This window comes from Megalobrama amblycephala, linkage group LG5 (assembly GCF_018812025.1).
Source record: "Megalobrama amblycephala isolate DHTTF-2021 linkage group LG5, ASM1881202v1, whole genome shotgun sequence".
Classification (NCBI taxonomy): Eukaryota; Metazoa; Chordata; class Actinopteri; order Cypriniformes; family Xenocyprididae; genus Megalobrama; species Megalobrama amblycephala.
Window position 1 is genome coordinate 30694353 of NC_063048.1, and position 24525 is coordinate 30718877.

The window sequence follows — 24525 nt, forward strand, 5'->3', positions numbered from 1 at the left end:
GACCACTGTTTATTTTTCATGACTGTTTGATGCTCATACATTTTAATGAACATGAATTTTGTATGAATTTCACTCCTGTTCACATGCACACACACATACGTGTACAAAAATGCCTTTTTTTTTACCCAGAGAGCCTCGCGGCAGAATTCCCAGCAAAAGTTAACAGGCAAATTCCAAGTCCAGACTGAATGAAATTCCCATGTCATGTCGTGTTCTCTACTAGTCGTCCAACCATCCCCCCTCCTCCTTTTCCAGACTCCCTCTCTCTCTCTCTCTCTCTCTTACACACTTCCAGACCTCCCTCTTTCCCTTTCTTTCATACTCACTGCTCTCCAGAGTTTCATTCTGACTCATCTGTGTCCGTCAGTGTGGTGAATATTTCTGCCTCCTGCCCTCTCCGTGTCACATTCCAGCTTCTAGGGCACAGCGTCCTCCTGCCATGGGTTATAAAGAGAAGCACAGCTCTAGTATGCATCTGCACTCGGCGATATGATCACCTTTTGCCTCCAGTGAATTTTTTGAATTGTTTTGAATAGGCAAACAGACTCTAGGAGAGTTTACCTTCCCACTTTTTGCTTTTGGACTTGTATGGATTCTCATTTATACAGAAAGCTCACTTATGCACAGTGGAATACTCAGTCTTTTACGGCTTCGGTTCAGATGTGTGTGCATGGACAGAATACAATGGGTGAGTTTGACTGGAACTGTATTATGATCATGTTGTCATTGTGGTTTTGGCAGTTACTAATGAAACAAAATTAAATGTCACACTTATTTAATGCGCATATATATGCGCATTATATATTTTTTCAATTATACTAAAAATGTTTTTCAGTTAATGTTTTACAAGTGAAATGTCAACTAGGTATCGACTATAACTGTAACATGAATATATAAACAGATCACAATGAGGTCATAAATTCATGCATTCTCAACAAAATTCAGTGCTTTTGTCTGCATTTCCCCTGTCTACAGCCATATATACAGATATGATATAAATCAATTTTTCTGCTGAATTAATATACTCTGCTAAAGCTATGAATTATGAAGGCTTTAACACGACACACCAATGCAATTGAAATGACTATGCAACTAGTCTATCCAACAAAAAAAAAGGATCACCTTTGCTCTCTCTGTTAAATAAAAGCTGTTGAATGACTCTCAGGGGTTCTGGACTCTGTTTGAATAACAGCACGCTCACAGGATTTCCTTTAACACTTCACATGAGATGGATGTCTTTCCCTGTTCAGGAGGGCCAAACAGGGTCAACATCATCACTCAAGCACAACCAGACACCCACTGAGGACTGAAACAAAACCTAAATGTTGATTATGGCTGTTTGACACTTTGTAGAATTACTAAAGCAAGTTTAAGATTAACAATAAGGTTCAGTTTGTTACCATTAGTTAATACGTTAGGTATCATGAATTAACATTAAACAATTTTTTTTTACATCACTTATTAATCTAGGTTAATGTACAAATAAAATATTGTTCATTTGTAATTCAAGATTGTTCATAATATATTAATCAATGTTAATTTACACAGCTTAAAATGTTAAAATGTGTTAGAATATGTAAAAATGAACATTAAGATAGATTAAATACTGTAAAGGTATTGCAATTTCATGTTAGCTAATGCAGTAACTAAAGTTCACTAGAGATGCACAGATACTACATTTCTTTAGCCGATAGCCGATTATTTAGAATGATATCTGCCGATACCGATAATGCTGTAAACTATACAGGGAACCCCTCATTTGGTACATTACCATAATATTATTAGAGGTTACAATTAACAACAAAGCTATTATTTTCAACTGCTATTTATTTTCAGATATTATAATTACAAATAAAAACAGAATTGTTTGTATGCAACTCAGTTGCACATAAGGTAGTTTTCATAAATACTTCATGACAAATTTATTCAAGCAATTAACAGTAAATAAGCTCCTCTTTCGTGTTTTTTTTTTTTTATAGCTAACTAACAAAATGTGAACACTTGCTAACTTTCCTGAGGTAAATGCAACATTAAGTGACACTTTGTTCACAAGCTGTTTTACTGACGTCTTTCCGCGACTGAAACACTAATTAAGGCTACGTCCACACGAAACCGGAGCTTACCCTAAACCAATCTTTTTTTTTTCCTCGTCTCAAAAAATATCTGCGTCCACACGAAACCACTGAAACGACTCAAAACGATGTAGTATACATGCCAGACCATTATGTGGCGCTGTAATTCTGCCACAGAAATGCACTTAAAGCAGCGAAGACTTGGAGCATGCGCATAAACCTTGCGCGCTGAATACAAACTTTAGCAAAGCTTAGAAATAACACTTTATTTTGGCGCAGTAGCTTCTGCAGCACGAACACAAGCATGTAGAGTCTCCAGTGATTACATGAGACATGATACATTTCAGTAAGTTTTACTGTATCTTTAAACATACCTTTTGATGTTCATGGATGTTTTTTCGTGCTACAACTATAAGCTAAATATTGGAAGAAAAGACAAGCGTTCCGCTCTGAACTGAAGCGCTAAAGCAATCTGTCACATTTAAGAGCGTCAAAATGGCATTTATTGTTTGAATTTCATGATAAAATTTACATAATTTGAAAGCCGAGACTTTGTTTCTTATCATAAGTGACAAAGCACTTATGATCTTTGTGATTATTGGATGGGAGACAAATAAGGTTTAGTGTAGGGAAAAACTGCAGACCTGGCAATCCTGGCTTGAACTATGGGTGATCAGGTCAAGTAAAGCCTGCTTTAACGTAGCTATTTTTGAACCGTTAATGTGTTATTGTCACACAGTATGAATTGCAGTCTGACACGTTTTTTCTGCCCCCTTTTGATTGACAGGATATCGTCGACCCTGATCATCGGCTGTTTTTAAATAATCGGCCAGTGGTCGATAGTGAAAATAATTGCTTTTATCGACCGATTATTGGCCGATACATCGGTGCATCTCTAAAGTTAACATACTGAAGCTAACTGTAAAGTGTTGACACTTTGTTTGCTCAATATGTAAACAGGCCCAGATATTGAGGTTGCTTAGCATTATATTCTCATCTAATGGCATCACTAACAGAAGTTTCTCTGTGTTGGCCTCTTGAGTCAGTCTTATTTTATATGTCCACCCTCAAATACACAAAGACCTCAATGTCTAGACCATAATTGAACTATTAGCTAATAGCTACCTAGCCAATTGTTAGAGTGTGATATCCTTGTGGCCATAAACCTCATGACTTGAAACAATACTTTCACTCACCTTTAGAGTCTGTCTCACTCTTAGAGCCTGCTGTCGCCTGCTTTGGTTCTCGAGGGTCTCTAATAGAAGGACCAGATGTTGGCAGGACTTCCTGCAACTCTAGTGGTCTCAGACAGCTGCTTTGTGTCAGCTCCTGTCTTGGTTCCCGCTCCTAAAGCAGTAACGTTGGGGCCGGTGGCCCTGAACACACACTGGGCGGCATTGTTCAGTGAGACAGGCTGGACACACAGGATACAAACAGGTCTAAGTTGAAGCAAGTGTAGTGGCCAGAGACTTAAGACTGAATAGTCATGTTGTTTCAAACCTGAATGACTTTCTTTCTCCTGTGGAAACACAAAAGGAGATATTTAGAAGAATGTTCTTGTTGCTCTTTTTCATTCATTGAAAGCATAACTTGCGGCTGTCAAGATCTATAAAAGGACAAAAAGAATTACTATAAAAATATAGAATTCTCACATACTTGAAAAGTAGTTTGTGTCCCATTGAATAACATTTTATCATCAGCATTTGTATTTACATATTTCGTGTAATCTTTTATGAAGTCTGCTGTTGTTCATTATGCTTCATATTTCATCTTTGTTTGTTTTTATCCTCCAGTTGTTCGCCAAACTTAATTGAATCTTTTCCCTGTTGGTTTGGCTGGTTGAAGTCACTATGCACTGTTATAATGTAATTCCACAAAGTGGAAAAAAGCCTTCTGTCAGTATGAATCAGGCTCAAAAATACACAGGACCCTGGCAGGGAGCATGTGGTATTTTATGAGCCCCTGTGCCATTATACTCAGGGCTTTGCCTATGTTTTGTATGAGATATGTGTTTTGTGCAGCGCTACGACCAGCCTATCACATGCTTTGCATGATTCAGCATATATCAGCACTGCCAATGGGGTGCAGTTAAGCAATTAAAAAGAGAACAAGAAGAAGTGGCTATGGTTAAAAAGAAAAATGCAAGGAAACAAACTAAAAACAATGGGCCGTTGTGTTGTCTGTTTTAGGGTTTACGTCATTTTAAAACAAGCCTGCCACAAAACTGCAGTATTTATTTGCCATTTTCAAATGTAAAGTTGTAGGCCCTCTATGGCAACAAGGGGCCATTCACACAGAACTCGTTTTTTGAATTATGTAAACATTAACTTTTTTTTTTTTTTTCTCAATTCTACCGCTCTGCCTCTTGTTTAAATGCAAAAAATGTGTTTTGTGTTAAATAGCCCGTAATTGCATGGGCTTGACATTAACTTTTTTCTGCACCAGCCACCGTGGCTAGTGGTTTTCCAAAGTTACTAGTCACTCAACATTTACACTGGCCACAATTTTGACATTGATACCATGGGGAAAAAAACTTCCATACAGATATTTTTTAATATTATCTCATAATTTGGCAGCAGGTATATTAGGCTGCTGTTACGGATCCATTTTACTGTTACACATGCGTTTTCTTTCTCCACTGTTTACGTTCACATGTGAATACTTGCATTAATTATTTTGTGTGTATCTGTTTAAGCGCAATAAGTAGCGAAAAGAACTCAATTTAGTACCAAGCCGGCTTTATGTTTGTGCACTTTGGGTGTGAGCACAAAATCTGAGGGTATTTGGGTACATTTATGCGCAATACACACAATCACACGCTGAAATTCAAGCCCTGTCACAGCAACAATATTCATCCAGAGCAAATTAAGTGAGTGAGTGAGGGGAGGAGGGTTTGCGTGTGAATTCGCTGTCGGAGAGATGAGAGAGAGAAAGCTCTGCTTCATGTATCTGTACTATTTCTGTATCGATTTGTATTGAAAAATCTATATTTTTGACAACACTTCATTGCACTTAGTTTATTATTTCAGATTTTTAAAAGAATTGAAAAATGTATATAAAATTCAACCCACCAAAGTGGCTAGTAGGAGTGACTGCATTACACACCACTGCTGAAATCCACCCGCATTTGGAAGGTTGGAGCCTTGGTGGGTGTTAATGTCAACCGCTGGTACAGTATATTTGTCCCTTTTTGAGATACTTGTATTTACTAAATTCTAAATTATTTACTCACCCTCAATCCGTTTACTTAAAACATGCTTTTGCATTCTACTGCACTGCTTTTCTAGTGTTTTTTAAAGGTTCCGTAGAACGTCATTTTAAAAGATGTAATATAAGTCTAAGGTGTCCCCTGAATTTGTCTGTGAAGTTTCAGCTCAAAATACCCCATAGATGTTTTTAAATACATTTTTTTAACTGCCTATTTTGGGCCATCATTAACTATGAGCCGATTTAGGCTGCGGCCCCTTTAAATGCTCACGCTCCCTGCCCACGGAGATCGCGCTTGCCTTTAACAGCATAAACAAAGTTCACACAGCTAATATAACCCTCAGAATTGTTCTTTACAAAGTGTTCGTCATGCAGCATGTCTAATCGCGTAAGTATGGTATTTATTTGGATGTTTACATTTAATTCTGAATGACTTTGATAGTGCTCTGTGGCTAAAGTTAACATTACACACTGTTGGAGAGATTTATAAAGAATGAAGTTGTGTTTATGAATTATACAGACTGCAAGTGTTTAAAAAATGAAAATAACGACAGTCTTGTCTCTGTGAATACAGTAAGAAACGATGGTAACTTTAACCACATTTAACAGTACATTAGCAACATGCTAATGAAACATTTAGAAAGACAATTTACAAGTATCACTAATACATCATGATATCATGGATCATGTCAGTTATTATTGCTCCATCTGCCATTTTTCGCTGTTGTCCTTGCTTGCTTACCTAGTCTGATGATTCAGCTGTGCACAGATCCAGACGTTAATACTGGCTGCCCTTGTCTAATGCTTGAACATGAGCTGGCATATGCAAATATTGGGGGCGTACATATTAATGATCCCGACTGCTACGTAACAGTCGGTGTTATGTTGAGATTCGCCTGTTCTTCGGAGGTCTTTTAAACAAATGAGATTTATATAAGAAGGAGGAAACAATGGAGTTTGAGACTCACTGTATGTCATTTCCATGTACTGAACTCTTGTTATTCAACTATGCCAAGATAAATTCAATTTTTAATTCTAGGGCACCTTTAATGCAAAATACACTAGATGGACGCAGTTGCGCTTGTGTCTTGTGTCATATTTAGAAAGCAGAGTCATGTTAAAAGAGGTTGACATAATTTTTTGTTTTTTTTGGATACCTTACATCCACTGCCCTGCATCTCAAAAAGGACACAAAAGGACTATAACTACTACACCACAAAACAACAACACTGGACGCATTACAGCAAACACTCCAAATCCATTTGTCCTGTTGTCGGAATTAGCGCTTGTTAGATACTTGTTGAGACGGACATTTTTTGACATAATATTGCATGAATTTGTCCGTTCAAGCGCAAGAAGATGGAAAGAACGCTCAATTTAGTATTCACGTACTGTCTGAGATGCGGCTTTCTAAGTGCGTGCTTCGGATGTTTAAACTTCCCACACAGTAACAAACTAAGTTCCCTTTTGCCTCTTTTTGCGCTTGAATATTTAAATAGGCAATTCTTAAACTTTCGTGACGATGCAGCACTGGCCAATCAACAGTCCAGAGCGTCGTTCATCTTTGTTCATGTTCTCTCAACATTGCCAATTGTTAGAATTCATAAAAATGTTACCGACCAGCTGGCGATTTTTCATATATTTTGCGCTTGGTGAGTGTTAAGTTTAGGCCCTGGTTACATACATCATTCAAAATGTCTCTGTGTGTTTCATGGAAGAAAGAAATGTATACAGGTTTGGAACGACATAAGTGTGAGTAAATAATGAAAAAATTATCATTTTTGGATGAACTATCCCTTGAAACCATAATATGCCTTTCATGAGCTTGTGTGGTGAACAAGTTCAGCATAATAAGACCCAAAATACTTTTAACAGTTCTGTGGCAGCCAGAAAGTCTAATCTGCATTAGAAGCTTCTGTTCAAGCTTGATCTCACATAAATATGGTAATACTTAGCATCTGTCTACACAGACAGTTATACTGATGCTTTGTAAGACAGAAATAAAATTGAAAATGAAATAAATTATCAAGTGTTCTTCAAAATAGTCAAATGGGCCTCTCAGGTACCTGATCAAAGACGATACTGTGTACCATGTGCGTTATGAATTGCACGAGGCCTGGCTGAATGTTTGTTTGTTTATCCTGTGGGGTCTGCTCTGAATGTGTGTGCATGCGCTTCCATGTGTGTTAGTGTGATCTGTCAGTAAGAGCATAATCAGGCCTCCGGCTTGCTTACGTGGTAAAGCTAGGTCTTTTCTCAGAGACAGAACCTTTGTGAAGGACAGTGGAATAGCTCAACCTATAATACTTCAGTGGGAGTATTAATCCTTTTTTTAAGGCAAGCATCACTATTATTCTTTTTAAATTCACATGGAGCACAATATGGCTCAAGAGCCTTTGGATTTACATTTCTGCCTGAACTACAGCTATACAAAAATAATTACCCATAACCCCCAAATTTAAAGAATAGGATTCAACTGTGAAAGCCGTGCCAGTCACTTACACTCGGAAAAAATAAAGGTTCTTTATTGGCATTGATGGTTCCATGAGCCTTTAAAGGATTAGTTCACTTTAAAATGACAATTAGCCCAAGCTTTACTCACCCTCAAGCCATCCTAGGTGTATATGACTTTCTTCTTTCTGATGAACACAATCGGAGTTATATTAATAAATATCCTGACGCATCCCAGCTTTATAATGGCCGTGATTGGGAAACAACGAGTATGAAGCTCAAGAAAGTGCATCCATCCATCATAAAATGTACTCCACACGGCTCCGGGGGGTTAATAAAGGCCTTCTGAAGTGATAAAAATATCCATATTTAACAAGTTACAAAGTAAAATATCTAGCTTACGCCAGACCGCCTTCCGTATTCAACTTAAGAAGAAAGCATCCTAATCCTTTAACATCCATGTAACATTTCCATTGCACAAAATGTTCTTAATAGTGCAAAAATAATTATTAAAATTATTAAATTCGATTATTAAAATGTTCTTCACACAAAGAAAAAAAATGGTTCTTTTCACTATGAAAACCCTTTATTTTTAATCTACACTCTAAAAATCACCTTTTTTGAGCACTTTAGTCCCAAGGGATGTCAATGTTTGGCTCTGTGTACACTCTAAAAACAAATGCTGGATTGTTTCAACCCATGTTTGGGTCAAATATGGACAAACCCAAAAAATTTAATTTAGAAATTTAAACCACAGTTGGGTTGGTCCATATTTGACCCAAACATAGGCTGAAACAACCCAGCATTTTATAGAGTGTACACAGAGCCAAACATTGACATCCCTTGGGACATAGTTCTCCATTAAAGTGCTCAAAAAAAATCTACTAAAAAATTCTCTGTAGCACTTTATTTTACAGTCCTGTTCCGCATGTACATTCTATGTATTTATAGCAATTACAACTGGGTTATAACTGGGTACTAACCCTGAACCTATCCCTAAACCTAACCTTAACCCATGTAGTTACCTTATATTACCAGTACTTTCTTGGGTAACTACACTGTAAGCACACATACTGTAAAACAAAGTGTAACCAAATTATCTTTAGCTGATTCTCTTCATTCTGTTTCCAAGCCCTAAATGAACTCATCATGTTTTTCTTGCTGTTACAGCAAAAACCAGCAGCATGTGAAACGGTTCTCCTAAGCATCCAAGACAGTCTCTTTTCTCTCACAGTGGTTAAGGGTCAAAGAAACTAGTGCTAAATCAGTACAAAAGGGCAACATCCTTCAACAGCCCTCTGTTTTTCAGAGAAGTAAATCTCTCATCATGACAATAAACAGTTAAATGTGGCGTTATAATAACATTTCTGAAAATGAAACGGCTATAGTGATGTTAAATAATAGTAGTCTCTTGTCTTGTTGAGGCAGCTGAGGTATGGAAAAGCTTTAGTTTCCCATCTGTGTGGGGTTAAGTACATTTAGGTCCTCAAGCTCCACTGTTCTGCTTCACTGAGCTAACAGAGGCCGAGTTGGAGAGAGCTGAGACTGGCCCTGCATTCTGAAACCTAATATTAGAGAAGAAGAAGAAAAAAAAAAGAAGGCAGAGAGGAAGTGTAGCATTAAGGTTGGCAAATGAATCTGCCCAAAGTCATGTTTTGTGATTATAATGAGGGCGAAGCGGTGTGGTGCAGGCAAATGAGAGTGAAATAAATCATGGCTGTATTTAGGATCTCAGGCTCTAACATGAAATCCGCAGTGATACAGATTTAATTCTGTTTTGTGTTTTGGTGTTTTTCAGTTCAGTTTTTCCAAGATAAAATCTGTGAAATTGAAATTGGAGTTTAGTTAAATGTAGTCTGTGGGGATATGCTGGTGTATTCCTAAAAAAGTTGACAAATGCTTTTGTATACACATTTAAAATTTACAGTCTTTTTTTTTTCTTCAACAAAAATGGACCAAAACTACACTTTTTTCTTCTAATTTATGCTTGAATGACAATAGTTGTGTCCCAAATGATGCACTATACACTCAACCATGTAGTGTATGAAGTTTATAAGGTTATTTTGTCATTCAACATTGGCATCTGTTAGTCCCTCCCCCCTCCACTACGTAATTAAAGCTGCGACAGTTGAGTGCATGAAGTGTCCAACATTCCACACTTAGTTTTTTCGATTAATTAAGTGCATCATCCGGGAGTTTAAAAGTTCACTTTTTGGGATTTTCAGTGTGAACACACTACTTGCACTATTTATACTACAAAACGGAACTGGAAAGCCTGAATTTAATTATTTTCTAAACTATTAGGCAAAAATATTAAAGGGTTAGATCACCCAAAAATGAAAATTCTGTCATTAATTACTCACCCTCATGTCGTTCTACACCCGTAAGACCTTCGTTCATCTTCGGAACACAAATTAAGATATTTTTGAGAAAATCCAATGGCTCAGTGAGGCCTACATTGCCAGTAAGACAATTAACACTTTCAATGCCCAGAAAGCTACTAAAGACATATTTAAAACAGTTCATGTGACTACAGTGTTTCAACCTTAAAGGTGCGTTAAGCGATGTCACAAGTTTTTTAGGCCAAAACATTTTTTGTCACATACAGCAAACATCTCCTCACTATCCGCTAGCTGCCTGTCCTCTGAACACACTGTAAAAAAACACGGTCGCCACAAGCTCCAAAAACGGCAACAAAAACTACCTGGTGCAGCCTGGACCACGAATCATAATAAACATGCTCCAGCCAATAACTGACAAGAATGATTTTAAATGCACGTTCATGACTGTTTCAGGAAGCACGGAGGGGAGGGGGAGGAGGAGGAGGAGGGAGGGTCTAGCTAGCCTCTGTTTTGTTTGACATCACTTCAAACGTCACCAGGAAGTTACTCCACCCAGGATCGCTTAGAGCACCTTTAATGTTATGAAGCGACAAGAATACTTTTTGTGCACCAAAAAAAAACCCCAAAATAACGACTTTATTCAACAGTATCTAGTGAGGGGCGATTTCAAAACACTGCTTCATGAAGCTTTACAAATCTTTTGTTTCGAATCAGTGATTCAGAGCGTGTATCAAACTGCCAACGTCACGTGAACCATTGAAATTGCGAAACATTTCAAAACACTATGACGTAACAAAGCCTTGTTTACTGAAATCATGTGACTTTGGCAGTTTGATACACGTTCTGAAACACTGATTAAGGCTGAACCACTGTAGTCACATGAGAGAAATTAATGACAGAATTTTCATTTTTGAGTGAACTAACCCTTTAACTATTATTCAAAATTTTACATTTCAAAAATCTAGTAGGCTATATTTATATATACATACATATATACACACACACACACACACACACACACACATATATATATATATATATATATATATATATATACCATTCATAATTTACAATAAAGTTGAAAGTCAATTTTTCTGGTCAAAAATTGATTAGTCAATAAAAATCGTAATAGAACATGACGTCAATTTGTTCTTTATGTAGAAGCTAGAGACCATAGAGCTTAGTTACTGAAAAATGTTAAAAGCTTCTCATTCTGTTCTTTGTTAATGACAGTGTTTCTGTAAATGTGCACTCAGTTAAGTCCATAAACCATACAGGCTCATGTTGGATTAAGTGAAATGAATTATTAGAAGAAGTCAAATGTGTGTGTGGGATTATGTGATCAGACATAGACATCTTGAGCATTTATATATGCCGTCTCTCCTAATCTTCCTTTATGAGGTGTGAGGAGATTGAGTGGTTTGTGGTTACAACCAACTCTGGATGGGATAAAAATTGCATGATACAAAAAACAGTCATTAGTGGTGGGAATTCAGTTTGCTTTACGTCTGATCAAATGCTCACACACGCCTTTAACCCTGCTATATAATAAAACCCCTCAAGTTGAGGGATTCCTTTGTTTTATACACTCTGTATTGTCATGTTCTCTCTTTATCTTTCTCAGAATGTTCTCTGACCAGAATTCCATTTTGCAATTCCTTCTGATCAGAAACAGCTGCAGGAAAACTGTGTGTAGTCCTCTATTTTTAAAACATTTCCTCTAAAAATAGAAATCTGAAACTCCCCACTGAATCTTTTCTGTGATGACTAGTTTAATCTCTGTCTCCTATGAAAACAATGAAGTCTGAATAATTCCCTCTGCTCTTTCATTTCTCCGCTGAATCTCACGAGTTCACGATAAACTGACCCCTGTGAGAAGACGTATTTTCATAAGGCCACTTGCAGTATGAGGCTTCCTTTGATATTTAGCCACTTAAATGGCTTTGTGCTTGTATCCCAATCCACTGACGAAAAGTTTATGTAATGTTTTTTTTTCCACAAGATGTGGCCCGTTATGTTTATTTTGGCGCTGGGAAGAAATGTTCGTAAGAAAGGGAGGCAGTTAATTTCTTTTAGCAGTCAACATTTATCACAGGGCTAAGCAGGTTTTGTAAACAATCAATGTTCTTATAGTAATCTTTATCTGTATTTTTTTACATTTTGAACATATTTTGAAAAGTGGGGGTCGAATGTTGTTTCGGACCTACTGACTATCATTGTTCACATATTCTATAAAAAAAAATCTTCCGGGGAAGGGGAAAAAAAATCATTCAGGTTTGCAATGACGTGAAAGTGAATAAATGATGACACAATTTTAATTTTTTGGGTGAACTTTAAGAGGAAATTTTGGTAACTTAAAAAAAAAAAACAGTTGCAAAATGCACCTGTTTACCCTTCCACCTGTTTGTTTGTTCTTGAGGAACTTACAAGGATGGCACAGAAAAATGCCTTACCAGCTAAAAGTGACCTTCTTGGTCAACAATGCTGTGCAGCAGGCTGGTGTGGGATGCTTGTGGGAGGTCTAGCTGACTTTGACTCATTTTAACCCTGGCTGTGACTACTAATGATGGCAGATGTCCACTCATTATTGACTCAACTTAAATATCGTGTTATAGTTGAGAAACAGGTGCTTGAATTCCTGTTAAAATGATAAAAGCCTGGAAACATAATATAAGTTGGTTATTTGTGACTATGCAACAGGAGAACAGCTGTACTGCTTAACTTATTCAACGAGGAACAACATAATTTTAGAGTTACTCGTTTGCTTGACTTCTATTTGTAAAGTCAAATGAAAGGGTATTGCTCATGCCAGCTTTGAAGCTCAGGTTTGGGCTTAGTTTGGCTGGGTGTCTGATTAAAGCCAGGCTCCGTTGGTCCAGACCTTCAAATACTACAGGCTGCTGGCTTCAATAAAGTCCTGCCAAAAATGAGCTGCCGCTTTCCTTTCTTGATTGCGGCGCATAACGGTGGTTCCATTTGGAGGACAATGCTGAAAACTCTCTCAAAGTATTTGTAATAGACAGTTCCAGGGAACATAGTAAGTGTAATACATTCAAGAACGTTATGGGCCCAATGAAAAATTGGTTTTCTGATTAATGTATTTAGGCATTACAACAACACATTTGATAATGTGCACTTCCTGCATTTGCCTTTGTAGGCTAATGTATTTCATTTTTATTATTGCATGAGGAATTACATCTCACATTATTTAGTCTATTTTCATAAAATGATATGCTGTGTAAACTTTTTAATTGAATTTTGAAGGGCGTTATATAAACGTTTACACTTTGTTTTCATTTTTAAACCAAACCTGTCTGTCAAAGGATAAACTAATTTCAGTCATAACTTATTTAATTTAATTATTTAATTTAATAATATTTATTATTATTATTAATAAATATAATACTTTTTGACAATGTGTAGATAAATGTTGTGCACTCTAAAAAGTAATTCAGGGGACCTGTTACCACAACTTAAATAAAAGTTAAAACATCAAATTTGTTGATTTAATTAAACCTTTTGAGTTGCAAACATTACTTTGTTGAGTTCTGTATAATTTAATATTGTGTGTAATTTAAACTCAAATTTCAGCATTTTTTTGTTGTAAAAATTAAGTTGTAGTAACTTAATGAAATTGTCTTCATAACTTTGGAAATTAGGCAGTGGATTTCTAGATTCCTGCATGCTTTTCATAGGACTGGATAAGGGGAATAAATGTTGTAATTAAGAGTTATTTTATGTGGGGGTTTTTTTTAGAGTTAATAAAGACATGTTAGTGTTTAATTCTTAAAAGAGTTTCTGTAATGTTGAAGTTTTTGTGGTTACCATTGTGCTGAAGAGTAGATACGTGAAGGTAAACACTACATTGACTCTATAAGCAATGACTGCGCTAATGCCAGTGATGAGTAATATCTTACTTGCTCATTAAATATACATGCTAATTAAATTACATTTAGCATGTGCTATGATAGCTGCTGTGTATTTTAACTAAAACAGATATGATTAATTGCTTCCATTCCTACAACTCAAGTAGTTGGAGCAACTTTTTTTGAGTAATCAACTTAAAAATTTGTTCATGCTACAAATTATTAAAGGGACATGTTATGCCCCTTTTCACAAGATGCATTATAAGTCCCCAGAATGTGTCTGAAGTTTCAGCTCAAAATACCCCACAGATCATTTATTATAGCTTGTCAAATTTGCCCCTATTTGGGTGTGAGCAAAAACACGCCGTTTTTGTGTGTCCCTTTAAATGCAAATGAGCTGCTGCTCCCAGCCCCCTTTCCAGAAGAGGGCGGAGCTTTAACAGCTTGCGCTTCGGTTGCTCAACAACAACAAAGCTGGAGAATCTCACGCAGCCAAAATGTCAGAAATTGTCAGTAACGGTGTTCAGCCTTACATTGTTCAAACCGGAGTCGACACTGATGGAGAGACTCAGGAAGAAGTTACAACTTATGAATGCAACTGGACGTTTCTGAATGGTTAATAGATATATTTATGTAGTTGTTGTAGTTACTACCGTCATGTTAATGTTTTGTGCAAATCTTGCATTGAACTGATCCTCATGTGTGAAGCAGTCCAGCGTATTTATTATTTGCGCAAATAAATAAAACTTTGCTGACTTTCTTCTGCACATTTCCTTCATAAATGAAATTCAACCACGGTGACTCAGATGCCGAGAGTCTATGAAGACTCTTATGTTCATTGGTACATCCAACAACAGAACATTTAAGGGATATTTTTTGGCTCAGACATTGTATATCTCCAGCAGCTGCAACGAGGAAACAGAAATGGCGGACTTCTGCGACTCAACCAAGGCGGTATCCACACTAGGGAAAGATGTCACCATGACTGGTGACAATCTGGAACTGCTTGTTTGGAGAGACTGAAGAGAGATTGATGATTTATGGGGATTATAAAAAAAGGAGTGGGTGGGCTGTGTTAAAACACTATATGAAAGTGAATTCTGGTCCCCTTTTAAGTTCATCTAACTCAATGTAGCTTGTTGGTTGAATGTAATTTCATTAGAGGTCATAACTCAAAAAAATGTATGCAACCTGTTTGTTGTTGTTGTTGAGCCAATACATTATTTTTTAGAGTGTGTACACTTAAAAAAAACTATACTACTGCATTCATTTAATTAAGCTGATGTAAAGTTTTAAGATTAAATTACAGGCCTATCTTAACGTTGTATTGATATTGGAAGAAGCTAAGCAATTTAGATCTATTTTAATATGATGACCGGTTACGACCCATGAGATTACTGTGGGAAAGAAGAACTTGTCCTGCATGGGAAAAGTCAAGTGAAGTTTCCAAAAACATGAAACATTATATACCACAAGAACAACAATTTAGTCATATACTCTTTTATCCAACCATAAAAATAGTCTGAAGCACAAATAGGAGAACAGATAATGATTTTCAAACTGTTACATGTGCAAAATTAGAAAGGTATGATCACTGACTAGTCATTTACCACCTATACTGTATGTCATCTCACATCACATCCTGAAATGAGCATTGTTTCATATTTAAAAGTTCATGTCGTAATTCAGTAAGCAATTGTGGCTTTCAAATAGTAAGATCTGGCCTGTCCCAAGCAAACTTCATACAACTTCTACACAAGTTATTGTTTTTTTGTTTTGTTTTTTTTTGGTTTTTTTTGGTTTTCCTGTCTAGTTAGGGAGGGTTTTGGTCCTGACTAATCACTGTGGTTGAATGGAGGAGTGTGTGTACCGGAAAAGTGATACTGTGTGATGTATGGTCTCTGACACACACAAAAAACAGTTTGGGAAAAGAGCGTTTTTCCACTGAAGGTCTTATCGTAACACTGAGGGGGCTGCTCTGTTATATAGATCATTATGACTCATACAGTAGCCCTTCATTTTTTTCTTTTGCTTTGTCCATCAGTTTTGAAGAGCCAAAGGGAGGATGCTGATGTTTCTTTCTCATTTTGTCTTGCTTTCTTTTGTTCTCTTTTCTTTGCAGTGTGACCTTATAGCTTTCGCACAGATGGACCACTACTGTATGTATCGACACACTCCAGGTAAGACTGCAATATTAAACTTATTGCGCTATCCTGTTTTAAACAGGTCAGCCGTAAACCAATAACATTATCAGAAGATCAAGTAAGACTGGAGCATCAGAGTATTAATAACAGTAATTAATTTGTGTTGCTGTAATTTTAGCGAAAGTACAAGCATCACAGACTTTTGTCAAAAAAGGTTATGTGATTGTCTTGCATGGAGGCTTCACATTGTGTTTGACTATTTACACCTGAAAATACTGTTTAAACATCCAAATTATGGTGCAGAGCCTGGGAGAGATTCATAATTATAAGATAGTAATGAGGGTGAATGAAGAGCCTCACAGAAGGACAGACCCAACAGTTAAATTAGTGCTGGGTTTTTTAGGTACTTTTCATGTAAATGGTACAAAACAGGGCTTTAAAAATGTACAGTTAAAAGTTAGATTCCCAGGAAGTTTTATATAACCTTCTTTATTCATTTCATTGTTTTTTATTAAGACATTATTACTGAATTTTGTCTAAAACAGATTTTTGTGTTTTTGTAATTTTCTACCAATACATTTTAACTAAACATTACATTAAATTAGAGACAATTAAAATTAGAAAATTAATATTTATGTAGTATATGTACACTACCATTTAAAAGTTTTTATTTGAAATTAGGGATGTCAAACGATTAATCACAATTAATCACATACAAAATAAAAGTTTGAGTTTGCCTAATATATGTGGGTGTACTGTGTGTAATTATTATGTATATATAAATACAAACACATCCATGTATATATTTGAGAAATATTTACAAGTATATGTATTTATTTATATTTTTATATAATTTATATTATATATATAAATACATTTTTGTACATAAATAACATGTTTCTCTTAATACATTAATTTGTGTGTATTTATATATACATATTATTTTACACACATTACTCACACATATATTATGCAAATTCAAACTTTTATTTTGTATGAAATTAATCGCGATTAATCGTTTGACAGCTCTATTTGAAATAAATTATTACTTTTATTCAGAAAGGACGCATTAAATTGATCAAAAGTGGCAGTGAAGACATTTACAATGTTTATATTTGAAAGAAATGTTGTTCTTTGGAACTTTCTATTTATCAAAGAATAATGAAAACAATGTATTACGGTTTCCACAAAAATATTAAGGAGCACAACAACCATTTTCATCATTCGTTATAATAAGAAATGTTTCTAAAAATCAGCATATTAGAAAGATTTCTGAAGGATCATGTGACACTGAAGACTTGAGTAACGATCATGGGAATAAATTACTTTTTAAAATATATTAAAATAGAAAACTGTTATTTTAAAATGTGAAAATATTTCATAATATTACTGTTTTTACTGTATTTTTGATCAAATCAATACAGCCTTTGTGAGCATAAGAGAGACTTCTTTCAAAAACATACATAAATCTTACTGAACTCAAACTTTTTAATATCACCATATTCAGTAAAAATGATGAGACTGTTGTAATGTAAAGGCCTGTTCACACCAAGAACGATAACTATAACGTTAACTATATTAGTGTCCACACCAATGCACAATATCGTTCTGTTTATTCTAAGCGTGAGCTGCATTTTTGTCGCCACTTTAAATGTTCAAGCTCTTAAAAGCAGGATGGATTCAGATTGATCAATGTTTTTATCGTTCATCAGCTGGAAAAAAACTGCAGGGGTGCGTTTTCCAAAGCGAACTATGGTCGCAAGTTCTGTCGTTACCATTAGAGTTCAATGGGACTTACGACCATAGTTGACTAAGGATGCTTTCGGGAAACGCACCCCGGGTCGGATTCTTCAAGCATCTTAGAGACACGGCCGCAGTTCTCCTGGATTTAGTTTGTCTCAGTTTCATCTGTTTCTTCATGTAATCACAGACGGATTTGATGATGGTGAGATCAGTGTGGAGCACACTCCTTGTGTATTCAAAAATCTCACTGGATTATTACAATCTATGGCAAAATGAATGTTTGGAAATGTAAACTGATATTTCCTACTGACACACTACAGAAAAAGATATAAATAACTGGCTTAAAACCTTTTTGGGGGGTGAAAATACCGATGTGCCAAAGACTGTACACACACACACACATATATATATATACACATGCACCTATTTCTGTGTAAAGTGCCAACAGTCTAATTCCTCATTTACTCTAAAAGAGCAGCCTGTCTTCCTCCAAGTGAGACAGACCGAGACTCTACATTCCTTTACACCCACGTGAATGACTGGCTCTGAGTGCCGTCTACCTTCAGCCTAGACTACTACTGAAAAACATTTTACTAACCCAAGCTTTCTGCCCAACCATCCTGCCACTCTGATTCTGTCTTGTTTGTGCTTCATTACAGTTTATTTCTTCTTTTTGGGATGAAAGACAAAAACCAGCCAATATGTCCTGGCAATTTGGCAATAATTTACGGGTAAAATTTCCCCAATGCCTAGAAGTGGTTTTACGAGGACGAGAGAGAATGAGGGAATGTCAGGAGTAGGATGGCATTCTATAAATAATTCTTTCTTTGTGAAAGGTTATAATTTCTATTATGATTGTCTCAAATGCAGTCATCAATCACCTTGTCAGTGAATAATAATGCATATGTTGGATCAGAATGTCTTTTTTGTCTGATCTTGTGTGACAGTTTGATGAGGAGATATTAAATTTTAGGTTGTTACGATGTCTGTGGTTGCACAGTAAGATATAGCATGATTCTGCTGTTCGGAAATTTCCAGCCTGTCTGTAAAAATAGTTTTCTCTGCACACGAGGTTATGGTACAGCTTAAATGTAGGGAGAAATCCCAATATAATTACACTCTTTAAAACAACATCATTATAAGCTATGGTTCAGCGCTTCCCTTTATAGAGATTTTAAAAAATGAAGGTGGGTTCAGACTGGTTTTAACTTGCGGTCTCTCTCTTTCGTTTTCTTTCTTTCAGTACCACACAATAAGTGATCCATAGAGCGTCCGTGGATGAAATGGTTACAAGTTCCCTCAATGAAAGGCAAGCCACTACTGATGAGATGGCTTTAGTAAGCAATGCACTGGCTGCTTACTCCTTCATAGCAGGTAAAAACAAGTTTGGTACACTACTACCAGATGCGGCCTTTGCTATGCTATTACCTTGCAACAGAAGGGGCCTCCACTCGAAAAAGAGCCCCGCCTCGCCCCCCCCCCCACCATCACGCCACACACACCCACACCAGGGCCGGAAATTAACAGGGGTTTGGTGCCTGAACCGAAATTAATACAAATGCTTCCAAAAAACAAAATATGGTGCAAAAAAAGGTCTCAGTATAAGTTCTTGTTTTTCATATTTATAAGCAATATGACAGGAGCAAAGGTGCCGTTTTCCCAAATATCAGCACGTTTGCAAACGTAATATTGATTTTATATAACAATTCAATAAACAATAAGTTAATAGGCTATTAGGTGACGTACATTTTCGACACAACATTGTCTGTTTTTCCTCTATTTTGCCAATGAAAATAGATTCCAACTGTAGAGCCACTGCACGTCTCTGAACAACACAGTGTCAGTTTCGGAATGAATCTGCGTTTTGGAATGAATCGTTCTACTGAATGACTCAATGACTCACTCAGTCACTTCTGCTTTGTCCCTGAATGAATTAGCTATTGTTAACAAATCATTTGACTGAATGATTCAACGACTAACTCATTATGACAATGCTTTGGCGCTACCTAACCTAGCTAAAATGACTGAGGGACGAAGATTGAATGCCGTTTATGTTTTCGGTCGTGAATTTAACAATAGTTCTGGTTAAAGTGATAGAATGTGTTTATAAATGGATAACATTGTAAATATGTAAGGGATAATGCACATCCAGCTGGTTGTTGTCTCAGAATAAACCCCAACAGGGTGATCAGGACTCCGATGCGAGGTGGAGGCCACATAAGTAAATAATTAGACACGAAATATTGATCTGTGTCAAAATATTTTATTAGCTCTTTAAATGCAAAGCTTCCACGGAGAGAGCAGTTGCTAGCGTGGCAAGTTTAAACTAATGTTAGATGGACATTTAAGAGATAATGTACAGTCATACCACTTATTTAACAGCATTTCGCCACATAAATAATTATGGGGATACGAGATATTGATCTGAGATGAAACTGCTTTAAAATCGTACCCGTTTGTCATCTTATAATCCATTACAGTGTACAAAACAATAGTTGCAAAATGGCAGCAGCTGCGTTTGTATGAAACAAGAGAGAGCAAGTCCACAATACTGGATGACATAATTAAATACCTGTACACAAAATATTGATTGTTTTATTGATGAGTTTTAATATTTTATCAGCTCACCAAATGCAAAACTTTGACGAAGAAAAAACGTTTCTAGCAAGCGTATAGTGCTGCAGACCCAAATGAGCCTGTGTTATCTGTTTCCAGCGGTTGTTATCAGGGAATAAGATACTGCCTGATGGCGTTATTGACCAATCAGAATCAAGTATTCCACAGAGCCGTGTAGTAAAACAGAGATAAAGTAATTGCAGTCACATTACATGCAATGTTTTTGTCTTTTTTCCTCTCTTGGTAGGGTGGCCTCCAGGTGTTTCTTTGAAATGCCTCTGACTACTACTACCCTAACATCCCCACTATACCCTGTACTAAAACTGGACGACTGATTACATTTTATTTTCAATTACAATTCTGGTTTCAAACGATTATCGTCACAAGTTAATCGTGTGCATAATTGTACTACAGAGTAAATGTGCTGCATTCTTTTTTACAGATGTTCAGCTTTTGTTATAAAACTAGTACACCTTTTTCCTTTACAGCGGCAAGCTTTTTGTCCCTCCATAAATGGATTTTTACCCATGTCAAAAATATTTTTATATATTGAATAAATGCTTAGTACATTTGCTTATAATTAATTTGAATTATACCAAAATAAGTAAGATCAAGGACTAAGGAAGTGCATTTGCTTTTTTTGTGTACAAACGACAATGTTGTCAAAACAATCCCGTTCACATGGATCTGCAAAAACAACTAAAACCGCTGTATTATGCATGCCAGGCCAGCAGCTGGCAATGTCACTTTGTAAAGAACATAAGTTACTCTAAGTTATTCTAAAAAGGCAATTAATTACTAGCTACTAATTACATCTTCAACCGTGTAATTAGATTACTGTACTAATTACTCTTTCTAAAAAGTATTGGATTACATATTACTAATTAATTTACAAATCCCGTATCAACCTCGAACAGTTGAACAAAACAAGGATAGACAAGATATTGCACTTTAATTATTTCAAATAAACAATATACAATTGCATAAATTATTCTTGAATGGACTGAAGAATGTAAAGGGAGAAAGTTACATTAAAAACATACATTTTGACATTAAATTTTGATGTTAAATCCACTATTTTTTTTTATATAGAATTGGTGTAGAGTCTATACAGTATTTAATGCAATTACATCAGATATAACTGTAATTAAATTACAGAAAATTAAGTGTAATCCCTTACTTTACTTTTTAAGGGAAAAATAAATAAATTACAGTATTTAGATTACTTCGTAATTAATTACACCCAAAACTGGTAAAGAAACACTACACGCCTATAGACTGAACACGTATTACGCATGTGCACGACGTCATTGTTTTCACAAATTTGTGTTTTTGTAGTACAAAACTGTACAAAGAGACGATAACTGTATCATTTTCAAAAATGTGCACTTTGAAAAATGTTTTCAAAAATTTGCATTTTCAGAACCCCAAAATGCAGTAGTCGTGTAAATGGCCAAAACGCATAAAATTGTTTTCCCTTTTTACATGAAATGCAGTCCAATGTTGGAATTACTAAAAAAAAAAAAAAAAAAAATCCCTTACAAATTTCTTATTACTTTTGTGAAAATGTATCAGATTTGATCATTTATTATTAGGTAAAAAAGTTACATTTCACACTTACTAATGAGGGTCTGCAGGAGTCTTCTCTATGATGTCATTTTCTGGTTTTTTCCCCCCATGTTTGCCCCCAATAAATGTATAAATTAAATTACATTAAGATTATGCATAACATTTTTGAAGAATTTAATCATTTAAATAATTTTAAATTACTTTTTTCCCTCTATTATCAAGACAGTTGCAGAACACTTCATTTTTTTACTTCATTCCTTTAAAAATATAAAAATTATTTTTAATTAAGAAATAAACGATAATAGAGGCGTAAACTACATTTTTTAAATGTATTTTTGACTTTAAAATCGATCCGTTACACCTAAAGAATGCAAACTTTTCTAACCTCCTGAACTTTTCTGCAGATCACCCAGAACGGGCGGCACTGTATTTTGTGTGTGGAGTGTGTTTGGGACTGGTTCTCACTCTCATCGCGTTAGTGGTGCAGATCTCCTGTCGAACCGACTGCAAAAGGCAAAAACAAGCACCCAGGAAAACAGGAAAGACTGCGGAGAGCACCAGTGACACGAGCGACAGCGATTCGGACTGGGACAATACCTCCGATCTGTCAGCACGCCGCCACCGGCGCTTTGAACGGACGCTCGGTAACGTGTTTACCTCCGCCGAAGAGCTGGAGCGCGCGCAGCGACTGGAGGAACGCGAGCGGATTATACGGGAGATCTGGATGAACGGACAGCCGGACATGCCGGGCACACGCAGCCTGAATCGCTACTATTGAAGTCTTTGTAGATTTAAGGAAATATTGAACAATACAACAGCTATTACTTTTTTGGGGATACAGTAAGGGACTAAGACATGAGCAAAGCCAACACTTACAAGACGTCAAGGAACATCTCTTCTGGTGGCACTGGCGCTCGTGTTTTTGAAGGTGCACTCAGTATATTTTTTTGTTCATTTTACTGTGCCAATAGTTACACTCATAGACATCATAATATGGTTACACTGACCACAAGATACTGACACTTATACTGACACCTAGTGGCGTGGATGAAAAAGCAACACTTTTAATTATTGATGACACTGTAGAAATATCCACCACTTGGAGAACAAGGTAATTACTCATTTGGATCAAATTGATCAAATCTACATTCTGCCCAGCTCCAAGTGTAAATAAAACAAAATAACTGTTTTTAAGTTACTGATTTGACTGTTGACTTCATCTTCAGGAGTGCTATTTGTTTCTAAATGAGGGAAATTACTGAGTGCACCTTTAATGAAAACTTGTTTTAATGAAGACTTCACCAATATAAGGTGAATATAAAACAGATGGAGAAAAATAAAATGCTTGAGCTTTGAATATGCTTGCCTTGAAATACTGTATTTTTAATTAGAATGAATTTCGTCTGAAATTAGGTTTGGTCACATGAACATTGGTCAATTCAGACACCTAATTTTATTAAGATCTTAACCTTTTTAGTTGGCTGTAATATTTTTTATTTAAGCAATTCTGTTACAAACACTTTTATTATACAAAAGCTTTGTCTTGGAGCTCAGGGTTTTCATGACCTCTGTGAAGGATTTCTTCTCATTTCTAAGATATACTGTCAACTGACAAAAAATGATTGTCTGTGCCTGCATTTTCAAAAAAATCACTGTAGATACTTGGAGAACTTGCAGACATCTTTTCATTTTTACAGCGTATAGGCCTTTTTCAAGCAAGTATTAATTATGCATGGAAGACAATCACCTCTATTTGTACTATATTTTTCACAGAGTAGTATGCATTTTCAACCTGGTGCTATAGTTAAAATCCATCCCGTGCATGAGCACAGTTGAGCAATCCAACTATGGTCCAGAAATGTCAGATATGTTATCAAATATGTCCCTGTCCGTATTTTACCCTTTGGTGTTCAACATATGCAGCATTTTAATGTTGTAACAAAGAGGCTCACATGCTTCCACACTGATTCAGTTCAAGTGTTTCAAAAATACTTTAATTTCATAGAAATATATGGATTTATTAAAAACTTTATTTGTGGGGAATTTGCATCTGGTTGTCTTTTGTTTTAACATGGTTGTTTTGAATGTGTAGGAGGAGGAGTTTAATGTGCCAAAAGTTTGTCTGTGGATCCAGTCACTACATCTTTCCATAAAATAAAAAAAAAACCTTTTTTTCTGAATGTCTCACAAACCCTTACTGAATGTATTAGCGCCCTCTGCTGTCTGATGAGAACAGGTGTTATGACAGAATCCAAAATACATTTGAAAGATTTTTATTCCCATATTAGGACATGTAAATGAGTAGATGGGCAGAAAGAACTGAGAAAGAATATCTAGGCTACCTAATAAGCTCTTATAATCCTAACTGTTTAACGTTAGATGAATGAACAAAGAAAAAATATAGAAATCTATTAAATAGCATTTAAAGGGTTAGTTCACCGAAAAATGAAATTCAAAGCTTGCGTTCAGACATAAACACTGAGTGCGTCAACTGTGTAGGAGTCAAGAAATTGTT

General features: G+C 36.0%; 1 protein-coding gene and 1 long non-coding RNA gene across 7 annotated transcripts in view; one reads left to right on the forward strand and one right to left on the reverse strand.

Annotated features, from left to right (window-relative positions):
- LOC125269073 overlaps positions 1-24525 on the reverse strand; it is a 40738-nt gene that overhangs the window by 16064 nt on the left and 149 nt on the right. For 2 of the 5 annotated variants that reach the window (XR_007185020.1, XR_007185018.1), the window contains exons 2-4: positions 3269-3591; positions 1123-1242; positions 327-434 (exon numbers count right to left, since the gene is read on the reverse strand). This is a non-coding gene — a long non-coding RNA (uncharacterized LOC125269073). Of the gene's footprint in view, positions 1-326; positions 435-1122; positions 1243-3268; positions 4421-24525 lie in introns of those variants that run through there. The other 3 variants (XR_007185021.1, XR_007185019.1, XR_007185017.1) reach the window with 3 other exon arrangements.
- eva1a (eva-1 homolog A (C. elegans)) lies at positions 356-24053 on the forward strand. 2 transcript variants are annotated; one of them, XM_048191805.1, is made up of 4 exons: positions 366-688; positions 16061-16118; positions 19069-19199; positions 22415-24053. In XM_048191805.1, exons 3-4 carry the CDS (start codon positions 19109-19111, stop codon positions 22786-22788), a joined length of 465 nt encoding a protein of 154 aa, XP_048047762.1. In that variant the 5' UTR covers positions 366-688; positions 16061-16118; positions 19069-19108; the 3' UTR covers positions 22789-24053. The 2 variants fall into 2 exon arrangements, with proteins under 2 accessions (XP_048047761.1, XP_048047762.1); XM_048191804.1 differs by lacking the exon at positions 19069-19199 and having other exon boundaries at positions 356-688.